At 46.1% G+C, this 15,710-nt stretch overlaps 7 protein-coding genes across 7 annotated transcripts; 3 read left to right on the forward strand and 4 right to left on the reverse strand.

Moving 5' to 3' along the window:
* Positions 1-1,220: 1,220 nt before the first annotated feature.
* On the forward strand, positions 1,221-1,580 carry ONS95_012880 (uncharacterized protein; the record flags this gene model as incomplete). The annotated part of the gene is made up of 1 exon (XM_058506498.1): positions 1,221-1,580. One exon carries the CDS (start codon positions 1,221-1,223, stop codon positions 1,578-1,580), a length of 360 nt encoding a protein of 119 aa, XP_058357226.1.
* A 3,157-nt stretch (positions 1,581-4,737) lies between these two features.
* ONS95_012881 (uncharacterized protein) lies at positions 4,738-6,146 on the forward strand. Its single transcript, XM_058506499.1, has 2 exons — positions 4,738-5,342; positions 5,393-6,146. The coding sequence occupies exons 1-2, from the start codon at positions 5,195-5,197 to the stop codon at positions 6,124-6,126; spliced, it is 882 nt and encodes a 293-aa protein (XP_058357227.1). The 5' UTR covers positions 4,738-5,194; the 3' UTR covers positions 6,127-6,146.
* A 397-nt stretch (positions 6,147-6,543) lies between these two features.
* Positions 6,544-7,515, reverse strand: ONS95_012882 (uncharacterized protein; the record flags this gene model as incomplete). Its single annotated transcript, XM_058506500.1, has 1 exon — positions 6,544-7,515. One exon carries the CDS (start codon positions 7,513-7,515, stop codon positions 6,544-6,546), a length of 972 nt encoding a protein of 323 aa, XP_058357228.1.
* Positions 7,516-7,762: 247 nt separating this feature from the next.
* ONS95_012883 (uncharacterized protein) lies at positions 7,763-8,128 on the reverse strand (the record flags this gene model as incomplete). Its single annotated transcript, XM_058506501.1, has 1 exon — positions 7,763-8,128. The coding sequence occupies one exon, from the start codon at positions 8,126-8,128 to the stop codon at positions 7,763-7,765; it is 366 nt and encodes a 121-aa protein (XP_058357229.1).
* A 12-nt stretch (positions 8,129-8,140) lies between these two features.
* On the reverse strand, positions 8,141-9,263 carry ONS95_012884 (uncharacterized protein; the record flags this gene model as incomplete). Its single annotated transcript, XM_058506502.1, has 5 exons — positions 8,141-8,196; positions 8,277-8,414; positions 8,474-8,739; positions 8,786-9,007; positions 9,145-9,263. 5 exons carry the CDS (start codon positions 9,261-9,263, stop codon positions 8,141-8,143), a joined length of 801 nt encoding a protein of 266 aa, XP_058357230.1.
* Positions 9,264-10,071: 808 nt separating this feature from the next.
* On the forward strand, positions 10,072-11,801 carry ONS95_012885 (uncharacterized protein). The gene is made up of 3 exons (XM_058506503.1): positions 10,072-10,271; positions 10,331-10,825; positions 10,878-11,801. Exons 2-3 carry the CDS (start codon positions 10,546-10,548, stop codon positions 11,000-11,002), a joined length of 405 nt encoding a protein of 134 aa, XP_058357231.1. The 5' UTR covers positions 10,072-10,271; positions 10,331-10,545; the 3' UTR covers positions 11,003-11,801.
* Positions 11,802-13,030: 1,229 nt separating this feature from the next.
* ONS95_012886 (uncharacterized protein) lies at positions 13,031-14,044 on the reverse strand. Its single transcript, XM_058506504.1, has 2 exons — positions 14,015-14,044; positions 13,031-13,967 (listed from the first exon to the last, which is right to left on the reverse strand). Exons 1-2 carry the CDS (start codon positions 14,015-14,017, stop codon positions 13,071-13,073), a joined length of 900 nt encoding a protein of 299 aa, XP_058357232.1. The 5' UTR covers positions 14,018-14,044; the 3' UTR covers positions 13,031-13,070.
* Positions 14,045-15,710: the final 1,666 nt, after the last annotated feature.

Consider the following 15,710-nt stretch of genomic DNA (forward strand, 5'->3'; position numbering starts at 1 on the left):
AGCGGATAAAGACTCCCTCTCTTTGTAGCTCATCGGCGTGATCCGGAGGGGCTTGAGAGGGAATACTTCCTATATGCCATCTCTCAGTCATCAAATATTGAATTCAGCTGCACTGATATTTTGACAAAGAGAAAAAAAGAATATTGGTACGCATTCCTGCAAATATCGGACTATTCGTCGCTGGCGCTGTCGCAGGGATGCTCTTTGGTTGGGGACTATGACAGCAAAGCGCAAGATGAAAAGAACTCGGAAATTAGAATCGAGCCATGGATCTGCTTTCAGATTCTGTTGTGAGCCAGACCCATTCAGCAGCGAGCGAAATGGAATAGAAACCAATGATCGTTTCATGCAATTTCGTTCTTTGACGCAAAATACGATGGAGCATCTTGTCCTTTATGTAAAATTGGGTCTTCCAGCCACGGAACAACATCGACTTGGATTTAGTACAGATGAGAGCCTTGGTGACAATGATATCATACTAGGCCAAGCGTGTTTCATCCCCCCCAATCTTGACGCAACTCGTGATGTGTATTGCCGAAGCTGTCAAAGTGATCGTCGCCAGCGCATAGCCATACTTGATCTGGAAGAATGGCATTTTGCCGAACCGGGAGAAACCCAATCACTGCCACATTTTCAGCTGCTTGTTGTCACACTAAAATATTAGCGAAACTTTATGCTGTTTAAACACTGCCGTCAAATCGCTGAAAGCGAATCATGGGCCAGACAAGCTTTGCACAGATTTGGTAAAGTCAGCCTTACAGCAAGGCACAGTCATCTTGGCAAATAGCTGATCACCAAACAATTTGACAGTTGGCAACGTTACCCCCAGCGCTCATCGCGAACATAATGGACAATCGATCATGCTCAATCGATGGCTTTCACGTAAACAGAGATGAAATACATCATTTGATATGTAGTTGGACAATCACGACCTCGAATGGAACTTCAGAACGTGATTCAATGAAGGAAACAAAACTTTTTTTGCGTAAAGAAAGCGGGAAAACAATCCCAAAGCGACTCAGGAATGATAAACCCTGACGTCCGATCCGGAAGAGGAAGGTGACTGTTTTCAGCTCGACAAAACCTGGTGCTGTCCAGATTTCTTTATTTACCCCTCCGAAAACCCATTCCCTTTCACCTCCCAATCTATAACTCAAGATTCTCCTCCTAACCCGGGAAACTCCACAAATTCTCAGCTTCATGGTGCCATTCATCTAACCATGAAGCCAAACCTCCTCCTCCTCGCAGCCATCGTCGCTGCACCCGCAGTTCTCGCGCAAACAACATCCGTCGCTGCTCCCACTACCCTTGCTACAACCACTTCGGCGACCTCAACGACGAGCACGACATCCTCTGTCAATAGTTGCTCTGCAATTGCCTCGGTCGCTGCGCGTGGACTTGGTTACGGAAACCTGTTATCGAAGCGGAAGAAGAAAAAGAAGAAGAAGAAGAAGCCTAAGAAGGAGAAGGAGGATTCATGTGAGAGTGATACAAGTGGAGGAGTCCTGAGCATGCGACCAAAATCAACTTTTGCTCTTGTTGGTGCGGCTGTGGCTGTTGCTGTGGTTGCTCTGGGATGAGTGGGATATGATGTGAAGGGGTGTGGGGAGTGCAGGCGAGGAAGGGGTTGAGGTATCGAAGTGGTTTCCTGACATGGGGGATTGATAGCACTTTAGACTATGTGGATAACGTAGGTGTTGAGAAAAGACTACATCTGTCCAGATCTAGTAAATGATAATAGTCCACCTCATGGACTGTCTACCCGTTCAATAACTTGGGAGGAGCAATGTCCGCACACGTGTAAAGGACATTAAAGTTGAATGTAGTAGTAATATTGGTTTCAATCTGGGACGTGACGGGGTCAGCCGAGCGAAATTGCTCCATTCAAATGGAGTAATGAAGGCTGGAGGTTAGAGCGCTTCGAGAAGCGAAACAATCTTTTTACATCGCTGAGAGGCAGTATCGGATCTAATTCCGAGGAGTCCAATTGTCTGAATGCATCTCTGATGGAGATAAAATCCGATCGGACTTGGGCCCCATGAAGCGGTCCGCTGTTAGGAGCCATGTACTTGTTCGAAAGATGACTCCACCATTTCGGATCTGCGATTGTCTCTCCTTTCCCAAGATCCATCCACTTTGTGATAATAACCGCATTCCCAAAAACCTCACAGTCTTCCATACGGAGTTGAAATTCTACTGGGCAAGAGGTACAAGACGTAATAGCCGAGGATCTTATGCAGCGCTCGATAACATGGTCGTGGTCAATGGTACACTCACTTGTCTCTGGTAGATTAGGCGCTAAAACGTGAGCAGTAAGCCTGATATGGGGGCAAACTTCAAAGCCGCAGCGATTCAAAGCTGTCGCTGTCAGACGAGGTGGTAACAGAATGACACTCTGCGAGCAAAACAGCAAAAAGCCATTGATGATCCTGACGCTGGCCTTAAACTCTGATGGAAATTCCCGCATGACCATAAAAGCCATCGACTCATAACGTAAAGCCTCCAACCAAGGCTGGTAGTCAAGGTGCAGTCGATACATCTTCATAGCCATCTGGACAGTTCGGAACTGAAAGCGGTTATGCATGTATTTCGCTACCTTTCCAAGTACCTCAGCTCCCTTGCAAAGTGTCATGTCGTATTGGTAAGCAGGCAGAGGGGCCAATTGCAAAACACTGGGAAGCATCCCACAAACATGAAGAACATGACAGTGGTAGCATGGGACGTAGTCGTCGCGTGAAATGTCCCTCGATAATAGAGACAGGAACTGGAAGCATTGCAGCTGTTCGTCATCTGCTCGCAGACGAGCCCAAAAACGGGTCCCAAGGATCTCGTAAGCCGTACGGCAACTCAAGGCGAGTAATGCTGCGGATGAAAATGGTAGAAAGTCGGCCAAGTATATGATGAGTTCTGGATGTAGCTTTTTGAGTATGTTCTTTTTTTTTGCAGTCTTCATTTGTGACTTTTTTCGTGCACAAAAGCTTCTTCACGAGCTTGCTGACAGATTTGAGCTTCATAGTGCCAGTGATCTGGTAAGACGAAGTGATATCGGAATCGGTGGAGAGGGTGCTGAAAAGAATTGATCGATTGACAGCAGACGAACAGAGAGCTTAGAGAAACCCCAACTCTTGCTAAATTGCGACTTCACTGTGTAATTGAACTTTCATCTGGAGGTAGGAATCGAGTGAGAGCAACTTACAAAATCAATGTGTGCTCCTAATATGGCGTAAAGCTATATTTGAGTACTACTCAGCAGAAACATGGTTCACTAGTTGCTAGTGTACCATATTGCCGAACAGACGGTACAAAACCTCACCCTCTCTGCACGGGACTCGACACGGCCGGGGGCGAGAAACTCCGGACCACGCTGTTCTGTAATGGTTAATAACACCCTGTGGGATTCAAGCTGCCAAATAGCCTTTGGTTTCCAGTGGTTGTTTTCGTGCGTGGTATCTAGGAGAGAGCGTGATGCTCGGCAGACTAACCATTGAACGACTGCACATCTTCCACGAACCAGAAAGCTACCTATGATGAGTGGCCATCAGAGTTCAAGAACACTTTCCGTAAATGTGATCACACTTGGATCAGTCACGTTCCACAATTATCATGAGATACCCAACGATTGAAAGCACATCGACTTGGAGGCGCGCGACGAAGTTTCGAGCTAAGCAGCTATCGGATATAACTCGCCAGTTGCTACAAGGGAAGCCTTCCGAATTGACATGGCGACTTGAGATTGAGAAGTTGGTCGATGCTTGGTTTGGCTTGAAGACCTAATAGTACTTTAGCTGGATCTGATAACATTATTGCGAACTCACACAGCTATCTACAAATACTCACTTGCTCGTAACAGCAAAACTTGTAGTGTACCAGGCAATAGTGGCAGAACTTGGAGATCTGAGATCGAAGTAGTGATAGAACATCAGATAATGCTAGGGTATTTTCACTAGATGGCGCATTGTAACTACTCATGATTGTTGACTATATTGTCGCCTAGGCAAGAGACCGCTATCGACGGTTTATTCTCTACTGTCTCGAAACTATAGATAAAACTTACATAAGCAAACTTTAACTGAAGTAGATATGAACATGCACCAAGTAGGCTTCCTATTCACAACCATTCCTTATTAAAAAGTGCTTCTTTATACAAAAAATAAAAACATACAACAGCAGGTATTCGCTGGTGGTCACCCACCCAACTACTCATCTGCCGATCTGGTGCTTATGTATGGCAGAGCGGACGGGATGCCCAGGTCTCACCAGTCTATGGTCGTATGTGGTAGGAAAAGAGGATTGAGAGTATTTAAGGTCTGGTGGCTTGAGAGATGAGAGGTTTGTTATGAGGAAAAGAGCGGGGAGAGAGAAGGGATCCCCCTGACAGGATAATGTCAAGCACATCAAAGTATGAACAAAGGGAAATCTACTCCTCGGTATCCATTAGTCCATGCTATATTAATAGCCGCATTTAGTAAAGAGGGAAAACAGTTGACACAGGCTCGAAGCTGAGCACATTTAGCTATACCATTCTTCGATTAGGGAACTGAATTGCTGAGTAGATCGCGCATCTCCAGGGATACTTAATGTATAAATCCAAATACCTTGGTATCTTATGCTGGAATATACTTTTATCCCCATCTTGCGAACTGATGAATTCTCTTGATGCTGATGAAATCCGGGGAGCACGTGATCTGCAATATGAAACTGTTCATGTGGCAGAAGACTTTGACAGGCCCACACGTACTGTACTATACAAGACTTCAAAAGCCACTTTCTAAACCTCGGATACATTCTCTGATCTATTCTTATCAAAGTGCCAATTCCATGCGGCTGTCAATGTTCCGAAGTTCTGTACGCTCTGGCCAAGCTGGAGATCCCACGATTTCCACCCACTCAAACGTCTCGCTGTTGAAAATGCCCTCAAGAACGTGCGCATTTCAAACGATTCTGAAGCCGCAAGCTAAGGGATCGACCCGAGGTGGCGGCTCAATCCAATCTGCATGATGTTTCGAAACGAACTTGAGCCACCGACAGCCTTCGGCTTGTATCACAGTCGTCATCACTTACCTTGGCGCGTTTGGAATGTCTAGGATATTAGTGCCTTTGAACATTTCCGCATACTCTTACTCTCTCTCTTCCTTCATTTTTGACTTTACGTATTTTGGATTTTCGGCGACAGTGCAGCGTTTTTATTACCATAATGTTGTCGAAGTCTCTTCTTGCAGTTGCGTTCGCCGGCGCCGCAACAGCCGTCACACCTCCTGGCTTTCAGCCAGCTTCAAATGGAGAATTGATTGTTGCTTTTGGGAATACTTTGGCGTTGAATGGAAAGGAGTTGACGAAAGCGGGTGAGTCAAAACATGAATTGGTTCAAAAATCAAAGCTGATATAGGAACAGAGACTGCACAAGTACCAACGATTGGAACGACACAACGGTTAATGGGAACATATGCCGTCATGATGGTAGATCCAGATATTCCTCCTCAGATAGTAGGGGGACCAACAGGCGAGCTCCTTCACTGGATGCAGCAGGGTCTCACCTCAGCGACGACAGCTACGATGATCGGTGGAATGATGGTTTTCGTCCTCAGCAGCGCGAGCAACGAAACTGCATTCGCGCCATATTTTGGGCCTTCTCCACCCAACAAAGTACCAAATACGCACAGATACACACAACTACTTCTCGATACATCAGGATCGAACAACAGCCTGGTAATCTCTCAATTAAGGCAGGCCGCAGCCACAAGATTGAACTTCAATGCCGTCAATGTGGTGAGAGCAGCAGGCGTGCCAATATTGGCAGGGAATTCCTTCAATGTTTCAAACGGCACTTCAACAACAACAAACGGCACATCTAGCAGTGGCTCGTCAGGCAGTATCCCGGCCGCGGCTCCCATAAACTCAGCTACTTTGGTTCCAGCAAACATCACAAAAGTTACGCCAAGCGCGCAACAACCTGGTGGTGCGGCTGCTACTGGTACCGTTCCTGCTGCCAGTTCGAATGGGACTGGATCGGGATCGAACACAAGTACGCCATCACCAACACCAGGGACTTCGGGATTCGGGCAGAGTGGTGGAGGGGCTTATGTTGCTGGATTGATAGCACTGGCTGCTGCTTTGTTTTTGTTGTAAATAAATATTCTAATACCATCAGGTGCAAATATGTACCGTTTCTCAGTACTGTCTCATTCTTGAGTGAACGGTAGATTCTCATTTCGTGCAGATTTTCTGCGTTTTCTTTCTCGGCTAGGTTTCTTTACTCCGTCGTTGCGAGCAATAACAGAGAAAGTTCAGGCTTACTAAGGCTCTCCGAAACTTTTGTTGCCGGCTCGTTAGGATTTGTCAAAGTTCTTTCCTCTCTGGAGTACTTCAACTACTCAGATCACACAATTTGGCATGGCGCAGACCTGCGGGCATGTAGCACAATTGTACAGGCGTACATGAATGCCGATCAGGAGCTCTGAAATACACAGGGACATAGGGATGCTCGCTCAGGAATATAGATCAACACACAACAATATATGAATCTGTAGAACTTCATGTTCTTACTCATCCCTCATCATCGCCAAAACCACGAAAAAGCCATGAAACTTCTCCCTCAACATACGGCTGCACAATCGCCCATCTCGGCTCATGAAAAACAACCCCGCTCCCCACCTCCTCCCACCACATACACTCCCTCCACTGCCAGAACGATCCGCTTCTAAAGCCCAACTTCAGGTACTTTCTCAAAGCAAATAACCAAAGTTGGAACATGGCCGGTGGGTCCGGGTGTTCACATCTATCTCCCGGACCGCGAGAGCGGATATCGAGAAAGTGGATGACGCACAACATGTCGAATGCCGCCTGGTCTGTCCCTTTAAGAGAAGGGTGGATGGCGGTCGGAAGCAAGATGTGCTTTGTATTTTCAATGTTGCTGGGCATAGTGACTTCTTCGACTCTGAACACACCGAATAAGACAACAGTGACTTTTCGCGTTTTCCATTCTTTTGCAAGCTTATCTTTTGGGATCGCCCACCGCGCGAATCCATACCCATCGTCACTGTTCGCGTTTGTGAATTTGCAGATCAGATGCTCGTGTCCGACTAGGAGACACATGAGGTCTTGAACCGCGCCGCGATTGCTCTTTACTTCATCTAGATGGGAAGAATCATCTTCTGGGTATGTACGCTTCGGTTCATGCTCCGGGTATTTCTCCTCGCGAGCATTCCCCTCATCAACCAACCACCTCGCAAACGGCCCAAAGATGCACTCATACGCCCTCTCCCTCCACCTCCCAACCGGTGTAAAATCCTCAACATCATAATTATACACCGGAAACGTCCTTGCAAAATCCCCATCTTCATCATCCACCAGCATGGGATCCAGTTCAGCTGAGCCCCGTACGCAGTGGCTGAGAAACCTCTCGTTCCCAGCTCTCTTCGCCGCCCAGAATGGCGCGTTGTAAGCTCCTGCTAGCACGGGTCCGGCGAGGAGAAGCTGGTACATGGCGCGGTGGAAGCGGTCTCTCCATGCCTCCATGTCACGTTCCTCCCAGTCATTGTCGCGCCGGAATTCGCAATTGTTTTGATTCTGCAATGTCGCACCAAATGGTTGGTTCGCTTAATCGCATGCCTAAAAAATGTCTCGTTGCAAAGTCACTCCGTACAGGAGTTTGAGGCTCTTGAACAATCACAATGCTTAGGTAGTTATTTAAATCGACGAAAATTGCTCTAATAACGAGGGAGCCACTAGTTAACAGCAGACATCAATCTATTTGCTACGCGTACTACGTGATCCACTGAGAGTGCTCGTTACACGACTCAAGCAAGTTCCCTAACCAGTCCCCATCAGAAAATCCGATTGGAAAATCGAAAAGCTCGTCAGGAGAGAACTGCGGAATTGCGCCTTTCAGGGATCCATGTTTGACCTCCCACGACTTTTTGATCAGCTGAATCTTGCTGGACATAATACTGAAGGGATCAAATTCTCCGGCATTAACAATCAAATTCGTGGCTGATTTCACCTGGCCAAATTTGATCCCAGTCTGATCCAGAAAGGTCGGAACATCAAGGTGCTCTAAGCAAAGTACTCGATCCCATTCTGGATGTTCAAATGTTGAGAGGCGATATGCGGTCAAGAATGAATGGGTCATGCTGGAATATGTCTAGGCGGAAAAGCCTGGATAGTCGGCTGCTGGGATGGACAGAAAGATGTTGATCCCTGTTTCACGGGAGTCAGCGTTCATTTCCTGAAAGCAGTCTCATTATGAGATGAAAAATCCCTCAGATTAGAATCCTTACAAGAATTCGTAGCATTGGCGCAAGCCCAAAGACACTCGACTCGTCGAGTCTCTTTGCCTTGGAAGATATTGTGGTCATGTGCCATCCCAATTTCGTAGACACTACGCTCCGTGGCATACAACTCGAGTAAGAGAGTTTCTTTGGGGCACAATTAGCCATTTAGGATCAAACAATCTGGCTGTGGGCTTCCAACTCACCATTATTGGATAATTCTGGTGGGATATTATTCTTGAAATTTTGAAGCTGTCCCTCGAACGACTTGAGATAGAATGCAACAGGAGCGGTGAGAACGCCATCCGTTCCAAACCCGTCACTTATTCTCGTGTATAGCAGGCGCAACTTTACCAGTTGAACAAGAAGGGCATCAGAATCATATTCCTTTTCGTGCTCAAGAGTGCGAAGACAGTCCTCCGAGTGTGCTGTCCAGAGCAGTGGGTTGCCTTTGGCCAATGTATAGCAAGACCTACAAAGCATCAATCAGGATTCATAGTTATAAAATTGATACATACACTGAACTTAGAAGATAACACCCCAGAAGCGCCCTCCGCTCCTCGTTCGTTGTCTTTGAGAGCCTTTCTGCGTTTCCAGTATTCTTGATGTCATGAGCAAGCATTGAAGCCGGGTCTTTCGGCGGTGGCGGCGGCTTGTCCAATCCGAGGTTATATAGCATTGCGATAGAAAGTTGAATGAGATTGTTCAAAACAGGCTGTCCAACGTAAAAGCATCGATTCCTATACCAAGGCGCTATTAGACCTAATATAACGAGTCCGGGGCGATTGTAAAGGAGAAAAGCTCATACCACTATAAGATTGAGTCAGTCGATTGAGTCATTTTTGAGCTATTAGGTGTGACGCGGAAAACTACTGACAAATGTGTACACAAGTATCGCCAAAAGCAGGTCCATACTTCGCGTTCCTTTGCCGAAGGCCTCGCCAGCAAAAATGCTTCTCGCTGCCTCTGACATGGACTTCTGCAGTGAGTGGTCATTTGAAGCCACTACCATGATGGCGAGCCAGAGAAATGGCCTTTCCTGACGAAGCCGGTGAGCTGTAATTGATGGTGGTAGAATGACGAACGGGAGAAATTTCACAAACTGACTCCGGAAACGAGCCAGAAACAGCTCTGCGTCCTGATCACGAGGCTCTCGAGACAGGCGAAACAACGATTCATAACCAGAACAGCCAGATAATGCTTGGTCTGAAGGAGAAGTTGTCATTGAAGAATAAAAGCCGCCCTCGTTGCTTGTCGGGGAATCACTGGTCGTGTATTCTCCATAGTCGTTCCCGTCAGCGTGTGCCGGACTCCACGTGACATTAAGATTGACAGCTGCCGGCATAGCTTGATTGGATCTCAACAATGTGACAAGATCATCCAGCTTTGCTTCGAGTTTTGAGGTCTCGTGGTTCCCTTTCGCTCGCCTCTGTTTCCGTACGGGAGGCGAAGGCTGGCATACTTTGTTCATGCGATGGCACCTATCAACAAGCTGTTAGTGCTGCATCTAGTCGGGTTTCAAGTCAAGACTTGAGCTTTCTTTGAAGCGCATAGCATAGGATACCTTTGACATCTACCATCAGCATCGACGCTTCGAGAGCACCTTGCTTTCGCCCGCACGCAGTTGATACAGGCCCGGAGTGGTGTTGATGTTGTCTCTGACTGTGGCGCTGCCGCCATACTGGTGGTTTGTGGCGCAGCTGCTGTCATGGCTGTGGCTGCCCGGTGTCACGTGGGTATCTGCCGCACGTGCCTGACAAGGTAAACAGATGTGATCCGCGGTCGTCGAGCAAAGCAAAGCAAAGCGACTGTATCTACGCAATCAGACACGCTACTCTGGCTGAGATCGAAAAGTAGCAGGAGCAGGAGCAGTAGTAGGAGTAGGAGTAGGAGGAAAGGGGAGAAGAAGGAGGAAGAGTAGGAGGAGTCGGAGGGGCAGGAGTTCCTGTACCAGGAGTCGGAGCGACCGGAGCTGCTAAGGTCCTACTCCGAGCAAAATATCAGGTAATGATGCTCTCAACTTTTTCAACATATATTGCGACTCTGACAGTCTGTCTTTTTAGACATTCATGGCTATCCAGAAGACGCCGATATCGTTTTTCGACTATTCAGCGGCAAAAGCCACGCCAAGTTCTTCGCGGGGAGAAAAGACATCATATGCAGCAATTGGCACGACTTTGATGTTAGTGAACTCCAAGGAGCGAAGGGAGCTGAATCACATTTCATTGGTGGCTCGATACCCACGAATTATATCTCTATCAGTACATCTCCTCGGCGAATGTGGAACCTGTTTATTAAACATCAGTACATATCTAATCGCAAAATCGCTGTAATTGACCTACGGGTGTTGAGACGTCTCGGAATCGGCTCTGGCAGTAGTACAGAAGATTTTGGCTTCCGACACCACAACAAAAGAACGGGGACTGGGACACCATATGCTACTAAGCATCATATCCTAGTCTTGGGATGGCTTCCTCCTCAGTGTATTCTTGGATTCTTATCCATTGGACACTTTGAGAAGTTACTCGCTCGGTCCCACATCAATAACTCTCGTTCAGGTTCGTCATTCTTCGCTCTGTATTTGACTTGTTACTGAATTCCATAATTCAGGATATGTGCCACTCTCTGAGTACGATAAAATAATTACCTTCTCTTCAATGTCGCACTACCTTCCCGAAGCAGCAGCTTTGTCTGCATTGCAGGGTGAGGAAAGTGTTGGTTGTGCTGGGAACTGAATCAATTCTTGGATTATCTTCTGTCACGAGCATCTGCCGCCTTGTTTCAGTATTAGGATAATCAGCAAGTTGGTGAAATCATCTTGAATTGTGGAATCAAGGAACATAGAATGGGTAATGTTGGTTAAAAGCTATCAATGTGGCAACGTCATATGTCAGAGATGGTGGTCCTACCTGGCACTGGCAAAGGCTCTTATCCTTGTAAGTTATGCACACGAATCTTGCCTGATCATTAAATACACATGAGAGATCAATCACAATAGCCTAGTGTTACGGATAGAATAGTCAGGTGGTGAGTAAGAAGTGTGTTTTGTAAGAGATATTCATTCATAATTCAGGTGGAAACAGCTAAAAGAAGATCAACTCCTCTGAACGCCTGTCGATATGGTGGGAATCTAATGAGGTGAAGTTGCTCAAGACTCATGATGGCAAGACTTTCTCAGTCCCACAAGCTTTGAATCGCGAAATGCATTCGTGGACATCCTTCAAGTGTCTGGAGTCTCGCTGACTTGAGGGGCTTGGATGATAGCAGGCCATTGTTGATTCCATGGGTATGGAATGGTATTATCATGGAGATAATCATGTTCGGATCGAACCTTAATCTTCCGCTGGGTATGTATAACGATAGTAGGTACTGGTTGCTCTGACAGCTGGACAGGTTGTCCCATCTTAAACAGCTTTTGCAGAGCTTCGCACGCTTCTTTGCAGTTTTGGACTGGCCTGGGCTCTATGTGATAGTATTTGCTATCTGTGAGATGTACTGTTTTTAAACCCGTAAAGAATTTGAAGATGTTGACAGAACAATTTTCTCCCTTAATAGCTCGGTTACAATAACACAGGAGCCAATCCCAATTGACATCTTCAAGCTCTATACTCGAGACTTTTGCGATACAATCTGGATTTTGTACAAGGACTCTATCCACTCCAGTGATGAACGCCATATCTGAGTTTATATGAACTGAGTCTACTTGTGGATCTAAGCAGAAACATTTGGGCCCCCTGATCAAAGGAGCGTAATGCTCTACAGAGAAAACAGAATAGTGTTTCAGGAAGTGCGTGCGACTTTCTTGATTCACGGAAAGGCCAACGCCTAGTTGTTGTCGAATTGGAAATCGATATCTGTACTTGCTCCATTCTTCAATGTGTTGTCGATGGAACTCAACAGCTCGTCTCCTGGGGAGCGTGTAGTCCCATATTATAAGTCTCAGTTCGAGTGGGAGTTCTCCGAAACACGTAAAAGTTTCCACTGGCTCATCATCTTCTTCTTCGAAGTCAGGCAGCCAAAGTTTGAGGAGTTGAAGATTTGCGCTGGCGACTTGCTCCTCGAGTGAGCTGCTTTCATTGGTGTTTTGTTCTGCTGCCATTTGTCTGCAGTGATATGATCACCTTCTGGAAGCACGTTTTTGGTCTGAATGTGTGGAGAATAATGGTTTGTGGAAATTAGGGAAAGAAAATATAGGAGCATTTAGCAAGAAGCATTCTTATACCTGGATGGACTCCGTTAATGGCCTGGTATGGGTTATTTTTAGACTTGAAAGAGGTTGGTCACAACCCGCTCATTGGTCTTCGAACCGTTATGAGTCAAAATTGTGAACAAAGATCAACAAACAAACATGAGAAGGAATACTTTAAAGCAATAACAATCACAATCACAACTGGCATGAACAAAGGAAAGGGTCCTTCGCTGTCATGCTTGCCCAATTGACAAGAAATCGATAGTGAATTTTATCGTCCCACGCCAATGGACCAGCCCAAGCCTATTGAACGAGAAATTTCTCGGAACACAAATAAGGTACTGTTCGGGCCAACATAAATTTGAGATCTCCACAGAGCCCCAGTTGGACTTAAAATGTGTTCAGGCTTTTGGGGAATAGGAGACGATATCATTCCTGTGCACCACCCGACACAGCTTGCATAGAGAAGATACGTAATGATGCATTTGGCTTTTGAGTGGTGAAAGATTTAGCTTTGAAAAATATAGAAGACCAGGGGCTTTGAGAAAGTGATTGAGTATCTTTATTTGACTCAGCCCCGCCTTGTAACCCTTCTCACTCCATTGTGGCTTGTATCAATGCGACAGCCGTAGATCTTCCGAATCTGCGATATAGAGCTTCTTCCAGTGCCGGCGGTCATCGTCAGACATAACCCGTTTCTCCCTATAACAGTGAAAAGACACCTTTGGCACACTTCGCTTCGAACCTTCCGGATCCAAATCCCTTGCCTTTTCATACCACTTCATGAAACTTGCATGCGCCCTCCTTGTCACCATTAAGCTTTGTCTACTCCCACATGGCTGCTGTTTCTCAGCTGATATCATATGGAGCTCTTTCAAGTTTCGGAAATGGTTCAAGACTCCATATTCAACACTCTGGTATGTCCTCATATCAGGGACGCCTGGGCTGGCTCCCCAAGTTACATGACGGACTTCCAAAACCTGAATATCATCTAGACAACCTGGGAACTCCTCTAAAACCTTTTGGAGCTCGGTGTCATTTTGGTAATCATACATTTCGCTGGCGTCGATGCAGAACTGGTCGATCTTAGGACTGAAGCAGATAGGGCGGTGACGTGCGACGGGAAATAGTGAAAGCAATTTCTTTCCGTTAACGCTTCTGTAAGTCTCATAGTACGGAATATGATGCTCGTAGACAAGCCGATATTCTTTCAAAGTCGTCTCCCTGCTGAGTCTGCAGATGTGGAGTGCAGTTGGCAGCGGTGGATCTCCTGCATGATTGCCAATTCTTAAGCGACGAAGGGGAACGGAAAATTGGATGAGGCGTCTTCCTGGCAAACAGTACTCCCAGATCATTATTTTCAACTCTGTAGGCAGCTCATTATAGTTTTTCTTTGTTTTGGATTCTCCTGTGTCATTTGAAGAAGACTGGCTCTGCTCCGTCCTGGCGACACCGAGGCGTAGATTCTCCACCCGTGTGGTTGTCTCGTCTATATCTGTATCGTGGTGCTCCTAGAGAAGTCAATATAAGAAAAGCGGTCATGTAATGTATTCCTTACCATGGTAATTGTATATACTTGTTGGCCATTGGCTCAGTGGAATTATGCAAGAGAAAGTACTTTTATGAAATTTAAATATTGTGGGTGGCATACATCATGTGACATTGATCGAACCATGGATGAAGTTCGAGGCACTAGACCGACTAACTGTTGCGCCGCGTCGATTAAGTCAGTACTCGCTAATTGGTTTTTAGTATTTTAGTTCCCATAGCTAATACATTATCCTTAACCGCTTTGAGCCCCTTCAGCCTTGAACCTGGATTCCAGTCTGGGTTACATCACTTGAACAACATTACACATCGGAGGCATTTGCGTGAAACTCTTTAAGGATACGAATCTCTTTAAAGACTTTAGAGACAGTTGTGTCATACTTCTTTTCTTATTTCCAGTAAATGGATCCTCAACATCCTTGAATTTATCAGACACTGCCTCAGTGATAAATGTCACTTTATTGCTAGTCGCACAATAGCCTTCCTCACGGCCTTAGCATATACGTGTCCTTTTCGTCTGAAACGATACTTATTTGGACAATGCTATTAAAATGCCGCGTTGAGTAGAAGAAAGAAGTTTGAGAAGCCCACTGGAGAAGAGACATCGACGATCTACTTCTAGTCTATATCTGAAGGGAGAATACACACGCAGACCATAGTGGATCATCTCGCTGTTTCTATCACGTCTTTGCTTCCTAGAGATAAAAGTCTTATGATACTGCTATGTCAAAACGAGAAAACTAGTACAAAAACACTGTAAACAAAGTGATTGATGTGCTACAAAAATTTTCGCAAACCCGTCAGTCCCCTTTCCATGGTTCTGGGATAGGCTCCACTATTAGTCTGTTCAATAAAAAACTAGCCTGGAAATAGTAATAACAGGTATTTTACAGTCCCGTTAGAAGAATATAGTATGTCTCATCTGTATACGCCCCTAGAAGCGAAAAGTAGTGTTGACTTGATGGGGATGACACGACATGCTGTGGCTTCGTCACAGCCAATGGTGGCGGACCTTGGCGTCACTCCTGTAAAGTGGCGAGGTCAGACTTTGGATGGCCGCGTCTTTTCTTTCTACCACCTTTCAAACTTATCTTACTTAGCAGTACAACAAGACCAATTGTCGGGATAAATCCACCTGCCAATCACCCACTCACGTGAGCGTTTGACATATTACGTGTTCGGTCAGTCCCAAACAGGACTAGCTCACTTCAGGCGCGGTTATATAGCAGGGGCTTCACATGGAGATAGAAGACATCTCGACTTAATATCAACAACTGTACCCTCTTCTTTTGGTTGCAAAGTAACTCCTGTTATACCAACACAAGTGCAACATGGATCCCTCTTTCAGGCTGTATCAAAGGATTCTCCAGACGCTGCTAGTTCACCGAGAAAACACACTGTCCGTCGGCGGTCCGAGATCCGAAGATGTAAGCCAGAATTTGACAAGCACCAGTCTCCTGGCTTCGTGCTAACGCTTGTCTTAGACTTATTGTAATGATGCTGAGGTTAGGCTCACACTAACTCCACTATCGGGACCAAAAGATCACAATATTCAGCGCAAGCTGAATACGCCTAACTCATACTAAACGTGTACCGACTATTGTCACGTGACCTTACACTTATTCCCTATCCTCCAACGTATTCACGGCGGTAATCCTCCTCTCGATCTGTCTTGCTTCTGATGCTCTGTCACGACTATGTAAGAC

The sequence above is a fragment of the Cadophora gregata genome (genome assembly GCF_030347475.1).
Source record: "Cadophora gregata isolate MNR1 chromosome Unknown scaffold_7, whole genome shotgun sequence".
NCBI lineage: Eukaryota > Fungi > Ascomycota > Leotiomycetes > Helotiales > Ploettnerulaceae > Cadophora > Cadophora gregata.

Coding starts and splice junctions, on each gene's coding strand:
- ONS95_012881 (XM_058506499.1), top strand. CDS start 5,195: ATGTTGTCGAAGTCTCTTCTTGCAGTTGCGTTCGCCGGCGCCGCAACA. Junction 5,343..5,392: donor AAAGGAGTTGACGAAAGCGG/GTGAGTCAAAAC, acceptor ATATAGGAACAG/AGACTGCACAAGTACCAACG.
- ONS95_012885 (XM_058506503.1), top strand. CDS start 10,546: ATGTGGAACCTGTTTATTAAACATCAGTACATATCTAATCGCAAAATC. Junction 10,826..10,877: donor CATCAATAACTCTCGTTCAG/GTTCGTCATTCT, acceptor TCCATAATTCAG/GATATGTGCCACTCTCTGAG.